This window comes from Arachis duranensis, chromosome 3, assembly GCF_000817695.3.
Source record: "Arachis duranensis cultivar V14167 chromosome 3, aradu.V14167.gnm2.J7QH, whole genome shotgun sequence".
In the NCBI taxonomy this organism is placed as follows: Eukaryota; Viridiplantae; Streptophyta; class Magnoliopsida; order Fabales; family Fabaceae; genus Arachis; species Arachis duranensis.
In genome coordinates, this window is record NC_029774.3 from 38,172,849 (window position 1) to 38,193,736 (window position 20,888).

At 33.1% G+C, this 20,888-nt stretch overlaps 2 protein-coding genes across 3 annotated transcripts; one reads left to right on the forward strand and one right to left on the reverse strand.

The window, feature by feature from the left end:
* The first annotated feature begins 7,253 nt into the window (after positions 1-7,253).
* Positions 7,254-11,422, forward strand: LOC107478797 (plant intracellular Ras-group-related LRR protein 6). 2 transcript variants are annotated; one of them, XM_052258479.1, is made up of 3 exons: positions 7,254-7,643; positions 7,858-8,027; positions 10,503-11,422. In XM_052258479.1, the coding sequence occupies exons 1-3, from the start codon at positions 7,377-7,379 to the stop codon at positions 11,188-11,190; spliced, it is 1,125 nt and encodes a 374-aa protein (XP_052114439.1). In that variant the 5' UTR covers positions 7,254-7,376; the 3' UTR covers positions 11,191-11,422. The 2 variants fall into 2 exon arrangements, with proteins under 2 accessions (XP_052114439.1, XP_015954418.1); XM_016098932.3 differs by having other exon boundaries at positions 10,506-11,422.
* Positions 11,423-14,677: 3,255 nt separating this feature from the next.
* LOC107478798 (uncharacterized) lies at positions 14,678-15,488 on the reverse strand. The gene has a single exon (XM_016098933.3). The coding sequence runs from the start codon at positions 15,382-15,384 to the stop codon at positions 14,842-14,844; it is 543 nt and encodes a 180-aa protein (XP_015954419.1). The 5' UTR covers positions 15,385-15,488; the 3' UTR covers positions 14,678-14,841.
* Positions 15,489-20,888: the final 5,400 nt, after the last annotated feature.

Here is a 20,888-nt window from a genome sequence, read left to right on the forward strand (position 1 = left end):
TTTCTAATTATCTTGACTTAACGGAATACGTGACATATATTCCTCTTATATTTGGGTAATTAGGATTTCTGTGGCATATAAACTAGAATTGAACTTTACCCTCTAATTGGAATTAAGTGACCAAAAAATTGGCGGTTGATGAATTTTAGAGGAGACTAAAAAGGTCTAAGGAATGAGGGTTTAGTCACATATAGTTTGCCATGAATTAAATCTTGCATGATTAAAATAGTTAGTAAGAAAAGTCAATCCGGAAGATAGATATCTTTGAAGCCTTAACTGTTTTCTCCATATATTTTATAACCCGTTTATTGTTTGCTTTCTAATATTTTGAATTTACTGTTTATGCTTTTGAACCTTCAAACACCATTTTCTATTTGTCTAACTAAGTAAATCACTTAACCATTGTTGCTTAATCCATCAATCCTCGTGGGATCGATCCTCATTCACTTGAGGTACTACTTGGTATGACCCAGTGCACTTGTCGGTTAGTTTGTGGTTATAAATTCTGCACCATGCATATATACATAAAGAGTAGAATGCCAAGAAAATATAGAATATCATGCTTCAGAATCGACCTGCAAAATCAACGCCGAGCAGAGTGTATATATATATATATAACCCAAAATATCCCAAAACAGAAAATTGACAACTTGTTTTTCCAAGTCATCTTTAAGAGGGACAAACTTAAATATATATAGAAGATAATCTATATACATATATACATAGCTTAAGTACAAAATATAACATCTCAAACTAAAACTTTGCTTGCTCAGGAGATCTCTAGACGCTCAGCAAGATGACTCTCAACCTGCATCTGAAAAACAACAATATATGTAATGAATGAGAACCAGAGGTTCTCAGCTTGGTAAAGCTACCAACGTAGGTAATATATAAGGCCGAGAAAAGGCAGAGACAATCCTAGGACTCCGACACTCAGAATTATATTAAACCAGAAATTAGGTAAACTATCTAAAGTATTCAGGTTCTAACCCTAACTTTAACCTAATACTCCACTTTCTGTCTCCTCCAACCCTCTGAATCACTGGTAGAACTATCCTCGTCACGCCTTCGCCAAACAAGGGTCTCTCAGTTGCAAAGACATACAAGACAAACAAATAAAACATAAATAGAATGCAATTACAAAAAGTAGAACAAGTAGCAGATAAGCATGACTAAATAATTAGGCAAACTAAATAATGCACACTTAAGCAAAACAGACAAATACACATCATGTATGCCTGTCCTATGACTAATGAGTATCATCAATTGGTTATATATCCAAACTCGACATGTCCGGTAGCTAACCCTGGACAATCCATGTGTACATTCATCCCTAAGAGTCTATGCATATAATCACAATCATTCATTTATCATCTTGTTGGGGGAAGTTTTGGAGAGTTAAAGTGCCCAGCCACATCTTGTGATGTAGGGTCAACAGAGTATCGAGTCTCAACCTGTAGCAAGTGGTGGCAAGCCACTACGTCTACCCAAGAAAACTCGTATCTCAGATAATTTAAGTGCAAATACCATTAATCATTCAATATCAATCAATCATTATCAATATAGTCTTCATTCATTTCATATTCAGCATGTCCGCACTTCTCAAACATAAATCATCATTTCATAATCTTCTTTCGTTACTAAGTTACTTCCCTCTTTAGGTTCACCTCTCTCCATATAATTAGAAACTAAATATTTCCCATATGATTACTTCCTAAAAAGCGTTGACTGCACTTTCCATGTCTTAAAATTTATAATCCTATTAAGTTTGACTCTAAACCACATCATATAAGGTTACTAGTGTCTAACTTTAGCTAGAAAATTGTAATTATTAGACATACGTTGTTTAATTTGATGTTTCAAGATTTTTTATATTAAATTATTTCTTGTCAAACTTTCTTTCTATTCTAAACGCTACCAAAAATGTGCTCAGTACCATTAAATTTACCATCAAATTTTTCTATAGACATTATCGTTGGATTTTACTTTGTTTCTTGAAAATATTACTGAAGGTTTTATGGGCCTTAAGAAAGAGAGGTTTGAATCAAGGCACTTTTTTAAACTTGAAGCATGTAATAGGGCATGCAGAAGATTTTTTTTAGTTTAGTCTCTTGTAACAACAGAAGATAAATGAGAAATGAGGAAAGAGTAAAGAGAACGACACTAGCATGTATCCTAGTTCAACCTCGAAGTTGAATGAGGTCTACGTCCAGTCTCCACTACAATAATGGTGAAATTTCATTATATCCAATTCAAGATTACAATCACCAATACCTAAACCAAGATCAAGACAAAGACAAAACGAACCAAGCCGGTTCTGCTCTATGACAAACGAAGCAACGATTCTGTGTTTCACAAACCAACGCCAAGACCAAACCAAATTTTCAAAACTAAACAAAAACCAAGACAAACTAAATATGAATTCTTCCTAGTTTATGACTATTCACTCCTAGACTTTTTCAAATAATCTCTCAATGAATCATAAACCTTTTCTCTTTATACTAGGAAGGTTCAAACAAAACTGAATATTAAGGTGAAGAAGAAGACACTCAACGTGCTGTCTTGTTTTTTGAATATTTCTCCTTAAGTGCCTTGAAACTTGATTCTTCTTCTTATATCATAAACCTAGCTTTTTGCTAGCCATAGCAACAAATCAATCTTCATAAAAGTTTGATACTTTCCTTCTTTTGGGTAACAACACAAGTTTTTATATTTCTATTAGAATATATTAAGATCAATTAGCATTTATTAGAACTATTTAGTATATCTGAATATTTATTATATATGATATTACGTCTTTATTATTTTGATTCTCTTAGCACCTATAAATACCCTTCTATATTGTATCATTCTAAACAATTTGAATATACTCAATAATACACAAAATTCTTTCTACAGTTTAATCTCTTATTTCTAACAATATCATTCATATCTTGCCCTTGATAATTGATTATTTTCAAACATAATCAAATCAATGCTTTATTATTCACAGTAGTTATTTGTTGTCCAATCTCTCTCATAATTGTCATGATTGTTTGCTTTTTTATTTGGCAGCATTAATCTGTTTCATATTTTGATCTTAATGGTTGATTCTTTTTAAATCAAATCCAATCATCATGCATGTTAATACCAAACCTAAAATTTTATAATAGAAATAACCACACCATAAATTGAAATCAATTTTTAATCAATCAACCAAATATTTGTTATCATAATAATAATAAAATCTTTTTTCAAACTCAACAGTTACTACCAAATTTGGTTTTTTGTTAGAAAATCCAATAGTAACTAATGGGATCAAATGTTGCATTTCATTTAACGAAAATAATTTACTGCCAAAAAATCTTACATTTAAGCTAGGAATTTATTCCTCTCATACCTCCTTCTTCCCTCACTTCTGCAACTCTCAATTTTCAAAATCTTTCCTCCCTCCATTCTTTTTAGCCACCACCATCCACCTAAGATGCTACTTTGTTACACCATTGTCGCCCCTTCACTATGGTCATCATCGTTATTAAAGAGCGTTCCTCGAGAATACCTCACTATCTTTAATACGATATCCTGTTGCTGCCCATCTCTTTGCTGAGTTGTTGTTACCACTACTATTTGTCTCCGTCAATCATGTCATCTCCCTTTCTTCTTAATCCATGTATGTCTATTTCCTTTTCTTTTTTTTTTTTCAACCTCTAATACTCGTTTTATCACCAGTTATTAGTACTACTACCACCACCACTATCACCACCATAAGTCCACGATTACTGCACTAGTCTCCTCTCCTATTACTGTGCCGCCATTGTCTCCTTTAGCTAAGTGATCTTATTTTTATTTTTATTTTTAGATTTATGATATTTTTATTTATGTAGTTAAGTTATTAAATTTTAATATATATTTGTAATCGGCGTTTTTTCTTTTTTTTTTAGTGAAAACTCATTTCTCTCATACTACTCTTAGTATTCCTTTGATCTCATCAGCACATGGTCTTCTTCTAATAATAAATTAATAATGCTAACTCTAATGCTAGTACTACTACTCTTCAAATTCTGCTAGTATTAATTATATTCTACTCTGTTTCTTCGTCATATAATTTGTAATGATAATTCTTCAGCTAATACCACTAACATCTCTGCTTCAGTAGCCACTATTACTTCTTATACACCTTCAATTCCATCTAATTGGAATTAAATCATTACCCTAATTCGGAGGGTTGTTTATAGTTGAGTTATTAAGCTACGATTATATTTAAGAGTAATTCGACCATAATTACATTATATTAGAAAAAGTAGAAATTTAAATAGTTATTTCTAGAGTTTAAGTCATTAGGTGAATTTGAATTCTAACACCTATTTTGATCCATTGTTTCTTATCTTTTACACTACTATCATTTTTCACTTTTTTACTTCACAATTAATCATCTAAGTAGTTTGAATAGTGATAAACTCAAGCTTGAATTAATTCTCGAGAGAACAACTCTTTTACTCATTTTTTTTATTCTTGAGACTTTGTCCACTTGTCAAAACTAAATTATACAAATTCAGCAACAAAACAATCCAATATAACATTAACTTATCCATCAATATATTTGTCAATTTTTTTTTTAGAAATATGTAAACCAGTATTCAAAGAAATATGTGATAGTATACCACATGTTTCTTGTAATGACTTCGATATATATCCAAATTGATGACTTGTAAGTCATTTATTAGGAACAAATGCATAGTTTTTCTCAATAGACATGCAAATAATTTCTCAAGTAGATATTTATTTGAAACCAAATAAAATTCTAGAGATGGGACCTAAGGGAGTAAGAAAATAAAATTGGAGCTCCTATCCCAACAAAACGTTAGTTATCATAAATGTAGTTTAAAGTCGATCGTTATTTAAGACCAAGTTGTCCTTATCAACCTATCCTTTCCTTCATAATCTATATCTATACCTATAACACGATTTTAGTAAGTATAGATTAAATTTTTTTTTATTTTTAATTTTTTTAAATATAAAATTATCATTAAGATTTAACTTGGTTTTAAAATTGTCTTTTGGATTAAAATATCCTTATCTGCATTTCTTCTTTTTCATCACTTACTAGTACGTTCTTCTTCATTCTTCAAATTTCTCCCTTTCTCTCTCATAACTAACCTCCTCCACCAAATCGTCATTGTCTTCGTCCTCCTTATCGCTTTCTTCGTCATCATCGCTCTTGTCTATTTGCCACCTCTTTCGATTTTTCCTCTATTTTACTGTCACTCTCATCCTTACTTTCAATCTACTGCTGCTATCCTACTTTCAGCCTCGAGCCCTCGCACCTCCCTCAAGCTCGCACCCTTGCTCCCTAGCTCGCTTTCGTGTTGCATCGTGTCCAGCCACTCGCTGAGTCGCTCTCTCTCTCTTCGCACACCCGTCAGTCTGTCAATACACTTTCGCATCACTTCGTCTCTCCTTCATTTGTCTCGCCGTTCATTTTTCCTCTCAGCCACTACATCGTTGACGGCCTTCTCAGATCTCTTCTTAGTGGCGGTAGCGGCGATTTTGAATTCTCTCTATCTTTTCAAATTTCTTTTTCGCATGGTGTGTTGTTGTTTTTGTTGAAGTTGAAAGAATTTTTTTTTTTGCTTCAAAACAGAAAATATGAATATTGTATTGTTGTTGTTGAATTTGAAAGATTAGAAAAATATATTATTGTTATATTCTTAAATTTGAATGTTATGTTGTTGTTTATAATGAATGTAATGAATATTTCTGCAATTTGGATGGTGCGGCAGAAGTGGCAGCGAAAGCGGAGGCAAAAATGGATCGTGAATAACTTCTTCTTCTTCTTTCTACCTCCTCCTTCTTCTTATTTCCTTCCTCTTTTGCAATGAAACACTCTCTTTTTTTTTCTTTTTTTATAATATTTTAGTAGGAATAATTTAGTTCAAAATTTTAAAATTTAAGTAAAAAAAGACGATTTTAAAACCAAGTTAAATATTAAGGACGATTTTGTATGAAAAAAAAAGTTGGAGATAAAAAATTTTTTACCTATACCTTAAGAACCAAAATCATACTTAACTGTAAAAGAATTTACAATAACTATGTGTTAGAGATATAACCATTAATGTTACATTCTTTCATCAGCTTAAACTTTTTGGATGAGTAATTTTATAATATAGTAGATCTTTGGTAAACTTCAAAAATAAAAGAAAAAAAAGGCAACACTATTCACATAATTTTCTTTAACAAAATATCTTTATTATTATTATTATTATTATTATTATTATTATTATTATTATTCTAAACATTTGAAGTCAAAATCTAAAAAAAGTGTTTATCTATTTTTATTATTATTTACATAAGGAAAAGGATAGATTAATAAACAAATATGTTATATACAGTTATATAATAGTAGTCGTATAGGGAGAGATAGAAGTAATTAAGAAGCTAAGAACTAAAAAACATGTGTGAGGACATATTCCTTGTCTACAATTAACGAATAAAATAGTAATTGGCATTCAAATTGGGAGTAGTGTCACCAAAAAAAAAAAAAATCGTAGTAGTAGTAGAGAGTTGACAAAATAAATCAAGTGGGGAAAGTTGCTTAACACAGCACGCAAACCCTAATTACCATTTCATACGGTTCATGTACTTCCATGCTACGTCACTACGCTCTCATTTCTAATAATTTCTTCTCCATTCCGTCCCATCCGTACGTCCTTTTTTTCATTCACCTTAGTCTTTCACGTCCACCCCCGCCCTTGTTTTTATAACAACAATATCATATGACCGCCAATTTTATTTTTTAATATTTGATTAATAAATATATTTTTATACTAATTTTTAAATTTAAAATTTAAATTTCAAAACTTTTTAATTTAAAAACTTATCTTCTTTTAAAATTCCTTATCTTCTCTTGCCTAACTTATCTTTTCTAATCTCAAATCTACTAAGACTTAACATATTAAAATTAAAACATGATAATATAAATAAAAATTGATAGAATATACAAAACTTTTAATGTACATTATTTTAATGAACATTAGAAAATAATACTTTTATTTTCTGTTTTAAAATAATAATTGTTTTGGAGTTTAGTATATATATTGATAATCCAAGATATTTTCAAGAAAATGATATTTAAATATATAAAAAAAATGAAAGGCTATCATCATCAATTGAATTGAAAACTTTAATGTAATAGGATAAACTTTTTTTTTTGTTAAAATAACATTTCCCCTATTTATATATGGAAGCACACACTACTGTCTCATTATCATCATCAATTCATCTCCAACAGCTCCCCTTCCTTCTCTCTCTTCTCTCTCTCTCTCTCAAAATCTTTGCAATCAAACTCCGTGTTTTTCAGGGTGGGTTGTGTATTGCATAGTAAATTGAAATTTCTAAGTATGATGTACGAACACACACATAATCATCTGGTTCATCATCAGCAACCAGTAACGATGACTATGGATACCATGAAGATGGATATGATAAGAAGGAATAAGAGGGAGAGGAACAAAGAATCCAACAACAACAACAACAACAGCAACAACAACAAAGACAACAAGCTTCGCACCGTTGACTTGAGCTGCATGTCGTTGGAGTCTCTCCCTATTCCTTCTCTTGATTTAGCTACCATTTCCAAGTTGGACCTTTCCAACAACAATCTCCAGGTTCGTATTTAGAAATTTATTGCAATACAAAATATTCTTTTCTTGAAAGATTACCTTTTTTTTTCTTTTTACTTTTTTATTCATTAAAAATAATATATTTAGACAAAAATTAATAAATTCATAAAATATAAAGTAAAGTTAATTTGAGAAAGAGAGATATATATACCATGGAAGATTCTTTTTATTTATGAATTATTTCTTATTATGTGTATAGAACATTCCGGAGTCGTTAACGGCGAGACTACTGAACTTGACGGTGTTGGACGTCCACTCGAACCAGCTAAGGTCCCTCCCAAATTCAATTGGTTGCCTCTCTAAGCTTAAGATTTTGAATGTCTCTGCCAACTTCATCCAATCCCTTCCTCAAACTATTGAAAATTGCAGGTAACTATATATATTATATATCTAATTTTAGATATAACTTAAAGTAATTAAATAATAGTAATAATAACAATAAAAACATTTGGATGAACATTGCACGCATACATCATTATCATCTTATCAATTTATTAGCTACATATATACTACCCTTTTTAAATTAAATCACTTGATATAGTTGCTTCCTTTTAATGTATAGATAATACACCAAATGTTTCGCTGCTAATAATTAATTTTAGCGGCGGTGTTTTTCTCTTTTGTTATATGTAACAGTATAAAAAAAATTATACTATTACATTGTGCTTTATATAATTAATTTTATGTGATATAGTCTTCAGCATATTAATTAGAAGAAGAATTTTCTACGCACTGTTTAATAATTGATGGATAAAATTTGAATGAAAAAGTATGATAAATAATTTTTAATCAGTCAACTTTAAATAATTATAATTAATATTTATTAATTTTATACATTTTAAAAAATAAAATTTAAATAATTACTAATTAATGATAATTTAAAAAATTAAAATTGTTAATTAATGATAAGTTGACTGGTTAAGTATTAGGTGATTATAATTAATAATGTGTCTTCTACCTATATACGTCGATACGCATGTATCTACCTCAAACTTGTCGTTTGTTATTCTTATTCCTTAATTTTCTTTTGTCATGATGATAAGCGCAATGTTATAGAACTATTTAGAGGTGTATATGGTCCCCCGAAAATTTGGTCCGGCTTCGAACACTTTAAGGGTTAATTTAGTGTAATTTCATCGGATCTAAAGTTGGGTAAGGATCTTAAAAATAAATTCAGTTATTATTTCGGGTCGGATTTACGTCATTCGAATTCGGTCTGATGGTCCGGTCATCATATACAATTAATATTTTGTGTTATTAATGACGGATGATGGTTATTCTTATGTCGAATTTAAATATTGTAAACCTTAATATTTTGTATTATTAGTCATTATAAGATTATAAGTTAATATTTTATGTTTAAAATGCACAAGACTTTAGACTAATGTATCATATTGTGTTATTTGTATTAATTTAAATATTTGGTATTATTAGACAATATTAGTATTAATTATAGTTATGCTTTAATTTTAGATAAGGGTTGGTTCTTGTTATATTTTTTTAAGTCAATTTTACTATGTGAATTGTGAAATAATGGTTGACCCGGTTTTCATCCAGCCCGAAAGTGCGTAGGTTTCATCGAATTTAAGATCGGGTTATGGTCTAAAAATTAGACCTAATCTATATTTCAGATCGAGTCTAGATTAAGCCAAACTCAATGTGAATAAGATAATTAATCCTAAAAATGTAAGTCAATAAAAAAATATAAATAATTATATTTCTAACTATCAAAATTATATATTAATAAACGTACACTTATCCTCTTGTGTCTTTGTAATCTTAATATTAGTAAATCATTGTAGAGTTTTATATTGACTATTTATTGAAGCAAACCCACCTAATAAATCAATAATTAAGTCTGTATTCTCTTTGTTTCCTGTTTGTCAATTAATTATGTAATCATATATGGTTACCCTATGATCTCTGAAAATATCTTAAAGTAATATCGAAACTAACTAACTAAGCATATACTTTTGCTATATATGATTCTGCCAACTCATATCTTATGAAATTGCATATCAAAAGTTCGTTTTCAACGTAACCATCATTAAACTAATTTTGAAGAATAGAAAACAGAAAATAAAGATCAGATATGATGAAATGAACCTCGTGGGCTGCTATCAGCCGATAACAAATTGTGCTTTACGAGTAACAATTTTATGTTATTTTTTTAAGGTAAAGAAAATATATATCTTCGTTTTTCTCTAGATGTATAGCTATAGTTGACTTTTTATAAAATAAAATGGAAGGTGGACGGCACCTGGCTAAAATAAATTCAGTTGAAAATTTATTTTAGAAAAGGAAAAAAAAGTTGTAGTTGTTTATAAGTCCGTGACACTTTGAACGGGAAATCGTACATAGGGTTACGTACCAAGAGATTGACCGAGGAAATTTTGATTAACAAAGAATTTCAATTTTCAATCGAGGAATACTAGAGGGTCATCAACTTTTGTGATTAGTAGCCATCAAATAGCAATCAATGCTGATTTAATGGTGTGAGATTGGTGTGAGATTTCATCTAATAGCTCACCCTTTTCTGCTGGCTACATGCTGGCCAAAATTTAATAAAATTACTGACCCTAGACTTTTCAATCTTTCACACTGTTCAAAAGCCACAGATAATAATTTATACTTTAGATGAAAACAACAACAATATAAAAAAAATTTAAATATAACGTCCTGTTATTAGCCTCACTTTGTTAATTCCACAATCCATTAATCAGTCCTAGTAGTTCTTACGTCACAAAATCTAATACCGGAGATTGCTTACAATTTATTCAAAACAAAACATAAGCGTAGCTTAATTATTAACGTGTATGCATATGGCTTTGAATTTTGACCCAGCAGAAGCTTAGAAGAACTGAATGCTAACTTCAACAAGTTAAGCAAGTTGCCGGATACAATAGGGTTTGAGCTGATAAACCTCCAGAAGCTCTCCGTCAACTCCAACCAGCTTGTGTTCCTTCCAAGCTCCACCTCTCACCTTATGGCTCTCAAGGTCCTCGACGCGCGCCTTAACTGCTTAAGGTCTCTACCCGAAGACCTTGAGAACCTAGTCAACCTTGAGACGCTGAATGTGAGCCAGAACTTCCGGTACTTGGACACACTACCCTACTCCATAGGGCTTCTATTGTCCCTCACTGAGCTTGATGTTAGCTACAACAACATCAAGACTTTGCCCAATTCCATTGGGTGCCTCCAGAAGCTCCAGAAGTTGTGTGTTGATGGGAACCCGCTTGCTTCGCCGCCATTGGAGGTGGTTGAGCAAGGGTTAAATGTGGTGAAGGAGTTCTTGTGTCATAAGATGAACTCGTCAGGGGACCAGAGTAGCAGAAAGAAGAAGTCGTGGGTCAAGAATTTCGTCAAGTGTGGAACATTCCAAGGACGCATCAATAGTGGTATGAAACGGCCGCAACATGACGGTTTCACCAAGCTTAAGCATCAGTCCATCCATGGTCTCGCCTCGCCTGGTGGCTTCATGGGGATGCTCTCACCTCTTCGCATCTTCTCACCTCGTCGTTCCTTTAGTTGAAAGCCAATGCAGTTTAGAATGTTATGTTGGGATCAAAATAGATCAAAAATTTTGTGCATGAGTTCCCTAAACGCCAAAATCCACTCATTCACCCAACATATACTAATAGAATAGTAGTCTTGTCTATATGTTAAACTCTAGCAATCATGGGGTGTGTGTTAACTGTAGGCCAGTACATTTGTAAATTTGAAGTTTATTGCCATATCAACTTATAGCCAATTTTACTCTTCCATCTATCTATCTATCAATCAAACATTTTGTTCACAAAAGACAACCGGCGAATTTTTAAACAAAATTGGTCAGAATGATCTCACTTACTTGCAAAAACTAGCTCTAAAGAAAAGGATATCCTCAATTTATTAATAATAATAATAATAATAATAATAATTGTTGAGTCATGATTTGGTTACTAATCCTTGTGATAACCAATATAATTGATATTTTTTATTTTAACTTATTTATAAACATTGTAGGTATTAATAAATAAGCAATTAAGTTTCACAATCAAACAATCCATGATTTCGTACAAAACAACACATAATTGACAATTAACTTCAAGAATCATATTGCTTTACAATAGAGAAGTCGCACATTACTGTCAAACCAAACAATAAAGTTATTTTCAATCAAAGCTAATGGCCATGGTATTAAAGAGTGCAACAGCTACTTCGGCAAATAAGGCAATGATTTCTATCATCGAAGATCATATCAAGAAGTCTTATATACGAAGTTCTGTTCAAGGAAGAAGGTAAGCGATTCAACATAAAAAGCATAGCCTTTGCTGATATAACTTTATTTCTTGTTATTGAGTGTGTTCTAATTTTCCTATTTTTAAAGTTAAGTTTATATTGAGAGATATAAAAAGGAAAGAGAGTTAATCATACAAAAATGATTTTATACTTTTATTTGAGTGATTATTTTCAAAAGTGTACTAAGATTAGAGTATACTTGATTTTCCTTATCTAAGTTGAGTTAGTACTTAAAAGTTATCAAACTTAAATAGCTTAGGTGAGTGATAAAAGTATGAATATCTTGAAATTGGTAATTAGAATCAATCTTACTTATAATAAAAATTTCATCAATGTTTATGGTAAAAACTGGATATATGACGTATTGCATTTCGTAACCGAACGTATTGTACTTCGTAACCGAACCAAGATATATCGTGATATTATTCATTCTCTATTTCTCATCTCTGCATCATCATCTTCTGTTTTGATACTTCGAGACAAGACAAAAAGAAAAAAATAATCTCCTTATCTGCGTGTACTGCACAATCAATTTTATAAATTATCAAAAATAGTTTCTTGATTTAACCTCTATTTTCAACTCACTTAGGAATCTTCAATAATAATAATAATAATAAACACCCAAGTTAAATTTTAAGAAATCTTATATCGAACACTTTGCTCCTCCAATAAATTTCTATTTTCTAGAGATCTCCAAAAATTAGTCTCATCAGACAAAATGATTCTTCTGTTATTTTAAAAGAAGACTAAGTTGTCTTATAATGATATATCCTTCAACTTAATTGTCTTATAATAATTTTTTTTAACTTGTTTATATGACACGCATATTAAAAACTTAATTGAAAACAATATAAAGACCAATTTATCTAACATAAGCAATTCTCCAAGACCTCGACAAAATAAAAATTTGTTAAACACTAGACTTGTAAGACTATCGAGTATCGACTCCGAGGCCCCCTCCCATTCTCACAAAAACAAAAAAAAAAACAAAAAAAAGACTATCGACATTTTATCTCAAAGGAATCTTAGACTTGAATAGAACAGAATAGTTACTGACACGTTTATAAGAAAAAGAATGAGCCACCAAAGTGGGAACTCATAACCCACATTCTCCTTCCCATGTAATGTGGCGGAAATTGCTGTGTATCAATTGGTAAACTAATATTTCACTAAAAAATTGTTTATTAAGCTAATACTTGAGGAATAAATTTAGTTCAAATAAACATCTTGGCAAAGATATGACTCGCTTACTAAAATGCAGATCAGCACTAACCACAACCATGGACCATGTATTTATTGAAGGATTTCCATGGACCATGTATTTATTGAAGGATTTCAAAGTGGTGAGAGGATTAAGGAGATCCAAATGAAGACATTAAGTCGATCATTTCACAACAATGATAAAACAAAGATTATGCTGTTAGGTGAAATAGACAGTTTTTACAAAAGTGGAAAGCACAACCACCATTTGATTAAATAGAAGGCCAAAAGTTGAACACAGTGCAAGCAGCTCACATGATAGTCACAGCAAGCAAGATCAACAAACAAATCTCATATTACACAAACATTTTCTCATAGAACAAACTATTCCTTCTTTAAGATTGCTTTTCTAAATTTCATCACAGATGAGGACAAAGAGCTAGTATGAGGAGGGATAATGGGTCATAGCAAAGGGAAAGCAGCTTCAATGCGATTTGGTGCAGGACCAACAAATTAAAGGACATCATTCATTATAACCTCAAGTGTTGATGGTACATTACCAATTTTAGAACTGGTATGAATTATTGGCTATTGATTGAAATTACAGAGAAGCATGGCAGGAATCCTAGAATTTGTGGAAGAATGTGCACAGTATGATGAGGAAGAGGTAGAGCTCCTCAACTCTCTCAAGTCTATTACAAAGTGATCATCAAACCCTAAGTCCCTGACATAATTCTTACCCACCTAATTTACTTCAGTTCCCTTCAACTACTCTCTAGCCGTTTTTTGTGACCTCAGAGGCCTCTTAACTAATTCAGCTTCTGTTCTTTGGGACGACAGTATCCTATTCTGGTCTTTACCCTCTTTATGCTATACACTAGCCCAAATCTGTCCCTAACAGGATTTTGGTATACAAGAAATTAATATATAAAAAAGAACTGAAAGGAACATTCTGTTCATGTGAAACCAGAGAAACAGAAGATAAGCTTCCACTCTGAAGAATTCAATAATTTTACACATGTGACATATCAGCCGGGTATGAGATATGGAATTCCCATTTAAAAGCAGGGTTCTCATGGTTCTCACCTATGCTATATCAGTGAGAGATACAAGCTAGTTGCTTTTAACAGTACTGAATATTGTTGTAACTACAGGAGAAAGACAGACAAATAGACAATTTCATGCCCGCATAAGAATAACTTCTAATAAAAATATTCCCTACAAATTAACCAAATCAAACACACAATTACCCAATTTCAAGGGAAACCAACCAAACTTAAAAACGACTCACATACATAAACCCCAGAACAACATAGTTAGAATAACCACTTATTCATTTCAATTCAAACTACAAAATTACCTAAAAATCTCAGAGTATGCATTTTAAAAACTGTGCATTTGAAAGAGCTCATTTTATTCAGAACAACTCATTATCACTAAGTAAATCACTAAATCCCAAAGGAAAAATCGATTTTCCCTGGAAATTAAGCTAATCCAAGCAATTAACCCGAAATTTTCATAGCATACTCATACCACACTATCAAACTAACCAAAGTACATATAACAGAAGAGAAACAACCACCAAAAATCTCAGATCCAGTCACTATAAAACCATGCGAATTCACCATATCGTCAGAAATTGCAGAAATCCGGAAAGAAAAAACAATAAAAAGCTAATTAGTTAATTCATTAATTTATAAATTCATCTGAGATAAGCAGGGATCTTGATACGGACAAAGAGCATGCTCATGACGTAAGCAAGGACGACGGAGGAGATACCGGCGGCAGCATAGGAGGACTTGACCGTCCTAGGGCGGTTACGGTCAAGGGCGAGGTCAAGAAGTATGATCCCGATGCCTCCAAGAAGGAACATGAAGCCGGATGACAATCCCTCGATGATGTACTGCCCGTTAACGCGTCCGGACATGAAAACAACGGGTCGTACGGCGCCGGTGTAAGGGTCCTGCATTGACCCGATCCCTGGGGGCTCCACGATGATGTCGTACACGATTCCCGAGACGACCATGAAATAGGTTAGGAGGACGAAGGCAAAGACTAGGTTTGGGGATGGGAGGGAGAGGGAGGGGAGTTTCAGGCGGAGGCGCGGTGGACGCAGGAACGAGAATGGCAGGATGCGGAGGATGTGGTAGATTGGATCTATGGAGTTTGTGGTGGCGGAAGAGAGGGACGACGCGGAGGAGTCGCCGGTGGCTTGGGGTTGTGGGTTGTCTGATTTGGGTCGCATTTTCTCGGGTTGGCTTGAAGAGGAGAGGAACGATACTAGAGGAGCTAGTGTGGACCGACCGACTGATTGACTGAATGCTTTTTGGATGATTTACACTGGAGTGGGTTTTTTTCTTTCAAAAATAGCCAAAAACACTATTTAAATACACTAAAATCAATTAATACTTTTTTTTTTAAATTAGGATTTAGAATTAAGATTAGAACCTGCCATCTCTAAATAAATAAAAAAAAACTATATCATTTGAGTTATAATTTATTAATTAAAATTAATTAATATTTATATATAAATAAATATATTATTTAATTTATATTTAATATATATTTCATATTTTAATATATATTTTATATTAATAATAGTTTTATTTTTTAAGTTTAGTATATTATATAATCTAATATGATTGTATAAGAAATAGTGGCAATTAGAAATGAAATCTAAATTAGGTTATGTGAGAACAATTAGAAACGTGTTATGTTTAAAATGCTGGTGGAGTAGAAATTAAGATATAGAGTATAGACATAGAAGATCCGGATCGGATACACTCTCTTAGACTCTTAGTGTCTGTGTCTTTTTTCCTCTTCAACTATTTAAGGATCTTTACCAATTCATCTCTAGGAAATCAGATTAGTGCCTAATATAATTAATGGTTTTTTTTTTCGACATTGTTGTGAGTTAGGACGAAGCTCAACCCAAACCAACAAACAACAACCAAAGAAGGGTTATAAAATTCAAAGCCACAAACTTAAAAATTTTTACAATATAAATGAGATATGGCTGGTAGACGTCTTTAAATAGATATTGTAACAGCTTTTGACTGGGTCTTTATTTGAACTTTTCAACAACTTTCTCATCTCTTTTACCCCTTTCTAACCATATAATCGATGCATATGATGATGGCGCACCCAATTGGTGTAACATCCTAATTACCCTAAGCCTTACCTCTAGCCATAAGACAAAGGTTAATCAAAGGTTACGACAATTCTAAGACTTATACGTATTTATGTAGAAGGAAATAATATATATCTAGAAGCCCGATAAAGGATTTAGCTCGAAAACAGAATTACAAAAGCACGAAACATTCGCACGAAACTAATGCACAAGACACAAGGTATAGATGCAAGAGAATAGAACATATATAGATATAAGAGTATAATAATCATAGGGAACTAACCGCAGCCTGCGGAGCTTAAGCCGACTAGTTACGAACAAAAAAAATACAGAGTTTTAGAGTTAAAATAGCTTATACAACTTATCTCTCAAGTAAGTAAGCCTCTAAGGCCATAAAGTCTAAAACAAAAAGGGTGAGAGTAAGTACTACAACAAAATAAAACAGAAATAAACCAGAAAGAAACCATACTCTGCTCTGCCGCCATGTCCACAATTTCACCCAAGTGAATTACGACCTGCATCTAAAGAACAACAACAAAGTATCGAATGAGAACCGGAGGTTCTCAGTATGGTAATGGTGCCCAATAATGTAAGATATAAGACTCCGGGACGCCGAAGGCAATCCTAGAACTTCACATCGAATACGGATATTCAAGCTTAGAATAAAATAAATAAATAAAGAACTTAAACCATAAACTGGGTTATCTAAACTTAGGGGAATTCTAACTGATACTAATCACACCGCTGTATCCCACAACCTTCGCCAACTTACCCTCTATGCGGCCCCATCGCCATCGCCTACCTATCCTCCTCAGCATAAAACAATCACAGATAATGCAAGCAAGTAAAACACAGATAGTATTCATATATAACAAGTAATTCAAGAAGCAAGTAGGCATATTATACAATTAGGCAAACTCAAGTAATCAAAGCAAGAAAAGATATAGAAGATGCATATGATGAATGTCTGTCCTATTGGCTGTGATATCACATGTCAGTTATAGTGCCAAGCCCGACTCAAAATCCGGTCGGTAACTCTCGGATTAGTCTCTCTGTTGCGCATACACAGGAGGAATAATTGCGAAGGATAAGTGCCCTACCACCTTCTCAACATTCGTCATCAAATTTCTCAACATCAACAACCATCAACACATAATATCACTCCTCAACCATATCCACTCCATACACTATTATATCAATCACTAAATCACAATTCACATTCAATTAACATATACATTCAATTCAATCCTATCTTAAGGTCAACTAGTCTAAATGTCTAGAAACATTACATATTACATAAAGAAAATCGAAACCATACTTTGGTCGATTCCCAAAAGCACCAAACACTAAAACGAATCCACCAAACTCGATCCAAAGCCTCAATCAACTCCAACAAATACCAAAAGTTAATCTAACATCACATAACATACAAATATTAAACTTATAGTTTACAAAAATAACTAAACACAAGAGTTTAGTGAAACCTTACCTTACCCAACGAGATTAAAGGTAAAACCCAATAATATTCCAATGCTAAATCACCCCTAAACAAACAAAATCACAAAATCTACTCAAAAACCAAATCCAAAGTATATAAATTTTAGGGCAGGAAACTGGAGCGTGAGTTTCGAGTTCTTACCAGATTTTCTTAGATAGAAATAAAGAGCTCAACAAGATCTTCGAGTGACTGTAAACGACTCGTCAATCGAAGTTTTGTACCTCAAGTTATGGTCACCAGAAGGTGGATGTGAATAGTGACCAAACCCTCACCTCTCCTCTCTTCTCAAGCTGCGCCCCTTCTTCAAATTGAAGTGGAATGAGCTGAAATGCTCATTAAATGAGCATATATATGTTGGGCCTTGGGCCTAATTTAGGCCGGGTTCAATCTGTTAGTATTTTTGGTCCGTTTGGTCCACTTTGGGCAAAAACCTTTAAGATTAGTGTCCGGTTTTCAATTCTAAATTATTTTTTGTCCTTTCAAAATAATAAATCAATTTTCAAAATCTTATTTTTCTCAAAACACAGTACAGGACAGACTAGAGCCGGTATTGCCGGCCTAAGCGCCAGTGCGTATTTTTACAAAAATTTTTCGAAAAAAGATACATTTTCCAACTCAGAAAAATTCACTGAAATCAAATTTCACCTTTAAATTTTTAAATTAAAATTTCTAAATTTTGAATCTACTCTGGGTATTAAAAATTATTTTATTAAAACGGTTTTACGTAAAAATCTCTGGTTCTTACAGTTGGTAATGATGGAGACATCAACACGCTGAACGAGACTTCGCATTATGTCGGGGCAGCCGACTTTGAGGTTAGTTTTGTGTTGAATTTTGTGCAATTTTGTATAGACATATTTTTGTATGTAGCCATGGTTAAGATAGTCGCGAAGAATTAGAGTATAGTTTGCAAAATTTGGAATAGGTCGCTTGTAGAAATTTGGAACTCTATTTAATTGTGGTAGGTTATTACTACTACATAGTTATTAGTTTAGAACTCTATTTTACCTGTGGTAGGTTGTTACTACTTATTATAATCTTCTAGTTAGGTTTTTTTAGTATCAAATATATTAAAATTAACATAATAATATTTGTCTAAAAACAAGTAATTAAAGATGTAAATATGTTCTTAATTATAAATATCCTTAACTTAGAAAGAAATATTTATTTAATTTTAATATTTTTTATGCTAAAAAGATCCTATTATAAAAGTTTTAAAATACTTAAAAATAGTGTAAGAATTTAATAAGAAAAATATAGAAACATATTTAAAAGTTTTAAAATATGAGGACCATTAAACGTCGAAGACCCGATTAAAATTTTAAAAATATTTTTTATAATTCTGAATTTTTTTTCCTTCAGAGGCCTTGCTTTCTACTATCCCGGCAAGTGAGTCACCCTTCCTCGATCGGACGCTATTGTCTCGTATCTGGTTGAGGCTGGATTCGGCAACACGGTTCCCCTCAGGGATTTCACATTTGACGATTCCCTAATTACGACATTCGTAGAGCGATGGCGTCTGAAGACCCACATGTTTCATCTCCCGTGGGGTGAGGTCACTATCACCCTACAGAACATTACGTACCACCTAGGGCTACACGCACACGGAGCCCTAGTTGGGGGTGCCTCCATGACTTTAGTAGGTGGTACCAGATGGAGACGTGGTAGTTGGTGGAGTGGCTGCTAGGTGTTAGGCCTCCGGTGGCTCCACAGCAGGCCTTACAGATGAGACTGTATCAACGGCAGTATGACCTTATAGATGAGACTGCTATCCAACTGTCGATGGTCCTGGGACATAGTGGGTGCTAAACAACTGTGTGCTCCACCAACCCTCCGGACCTCCCTAACGCAATAGAAAAGTATTGGCTCAACCATATTTCAAAACTACTAAATATATTACACAGAAGTACTCAAAAGTTCAATTAAATTTGAACTCACCAGTATCCGAGGTTCTGTCGAAAGGCAACACGGAGACTCCATTGACACCCATTCACAGCTTGACAGCATTACACATGGTACTTTAGTTGGTCCGACTCGATCACCTTGTATTCAGCAGACTTATGAATATTGTAGTTCTTTACACTCTGCAGTACTGCATCTCGGCATTTGAACATGTAGCCGATCCAAAACTCTACCCACTGTTTAGGTTGTAATCCTCTTCTCCCGTGTTGGAAAACGGAGTCCTCTCATGCATGGTGTCCAAATCCAGACTGTGATAGTGACTTGGTACTGTCGATAGCACTGGAATTGGGTTGGGTGGAGGCAAGACATGGTGAGCCACAGTCTCAGCGGGCGTCTCCGGTACAAACTCCTCCTCCTCCTCGCCCCCTTCAGAAGAATCACTGTCAGCACTATCCGCTACGTATTCTTCGTCTGGCTCTTCGTCACTCTCCTCTACCTCTTCTATTAGAATGGCGACATGAATGGGTGGTGGTGCGAGAGGTTGGTCATCTTGTACATAGGTTGAGTGTACAGAACCACCATGACCAACGTCTCTAACCTCAGCGGAAAGCTCCATCACTTATTCCGCCATGCTTCTCCCATAGATGTCGAACATGAGCCACACATGCTCGTCCCCTAGAAGTCCAAATAGTCAAAACCGAAAAAATCCATTACTCATGGGTGCCAGCAACCTATATCCCACCCTTCCGACCTTCCTCGTTTCTGTATCACCGAGGTTGCTTAATATCAAACTCTTCAACTCCGACAACGTACTTACACGCTGAATCCGCAATAATATCAGATTCTCACACTCAAATATCACAATGTTGTCGCCATTTCTCATACGACAATTGGGGTAAACACACACAATAATGTACACGTTATTACTGACCATTGTTGTCTTGTTTTTGTGAAAAAAAGGGGACAGAAAAAGATATAAAATATATGTGGAGAATGCCAAGGGTTATACATCTTTTATAGCTGTTGAAAATTTGTCCCATCGGATCTCGTTTATACTATAAACGAGATATACACATATCATGTCCACGTATGTTATCTCGTTTACACTGTAAACGAGATATGTTCAAAATTATCTCCTTTACAATGTAAACGAGATAAGAGACGAAAATTTATTTCGGTAATTATTTTTTAAAATATTTATTTAAGTAATTATCATATT

What these genes read in the sequence shown, in the direction of transcription:
- LOC107478797 (XM_052258479.1), top strand. Translation starts at nt 7,377, where the DNA reads ATGATGTACGAACACACACATAATCATCTGGTTCATCATCAGCAACCA. An exon ending in TTTCCAACAACAATCTCCAG is followed by an intron (nt 7,644 to 7,857) that starts GTTCGTATTTAG and finishes TTATGTGTATAG; the next exon opens with AACATTCCGGAGTCGTTAAC. An exon ending in CAAACTATTGAAAATTGCAG is followed by an intron (nt 8,028 to 10,502) that starts GTAACTATATAT and finishes ATTTTGACCCAG; the next exon opens with CAGAAGCTTAGAAGAACTGA.
- LOC107478798 (XM_016098933.3), bottom strand. Translation starts at nt 15,384, where the DNA reads ATGCGACCCAAATCAGACAACCCACAACCCCAAGCCACCGGCGACTCC.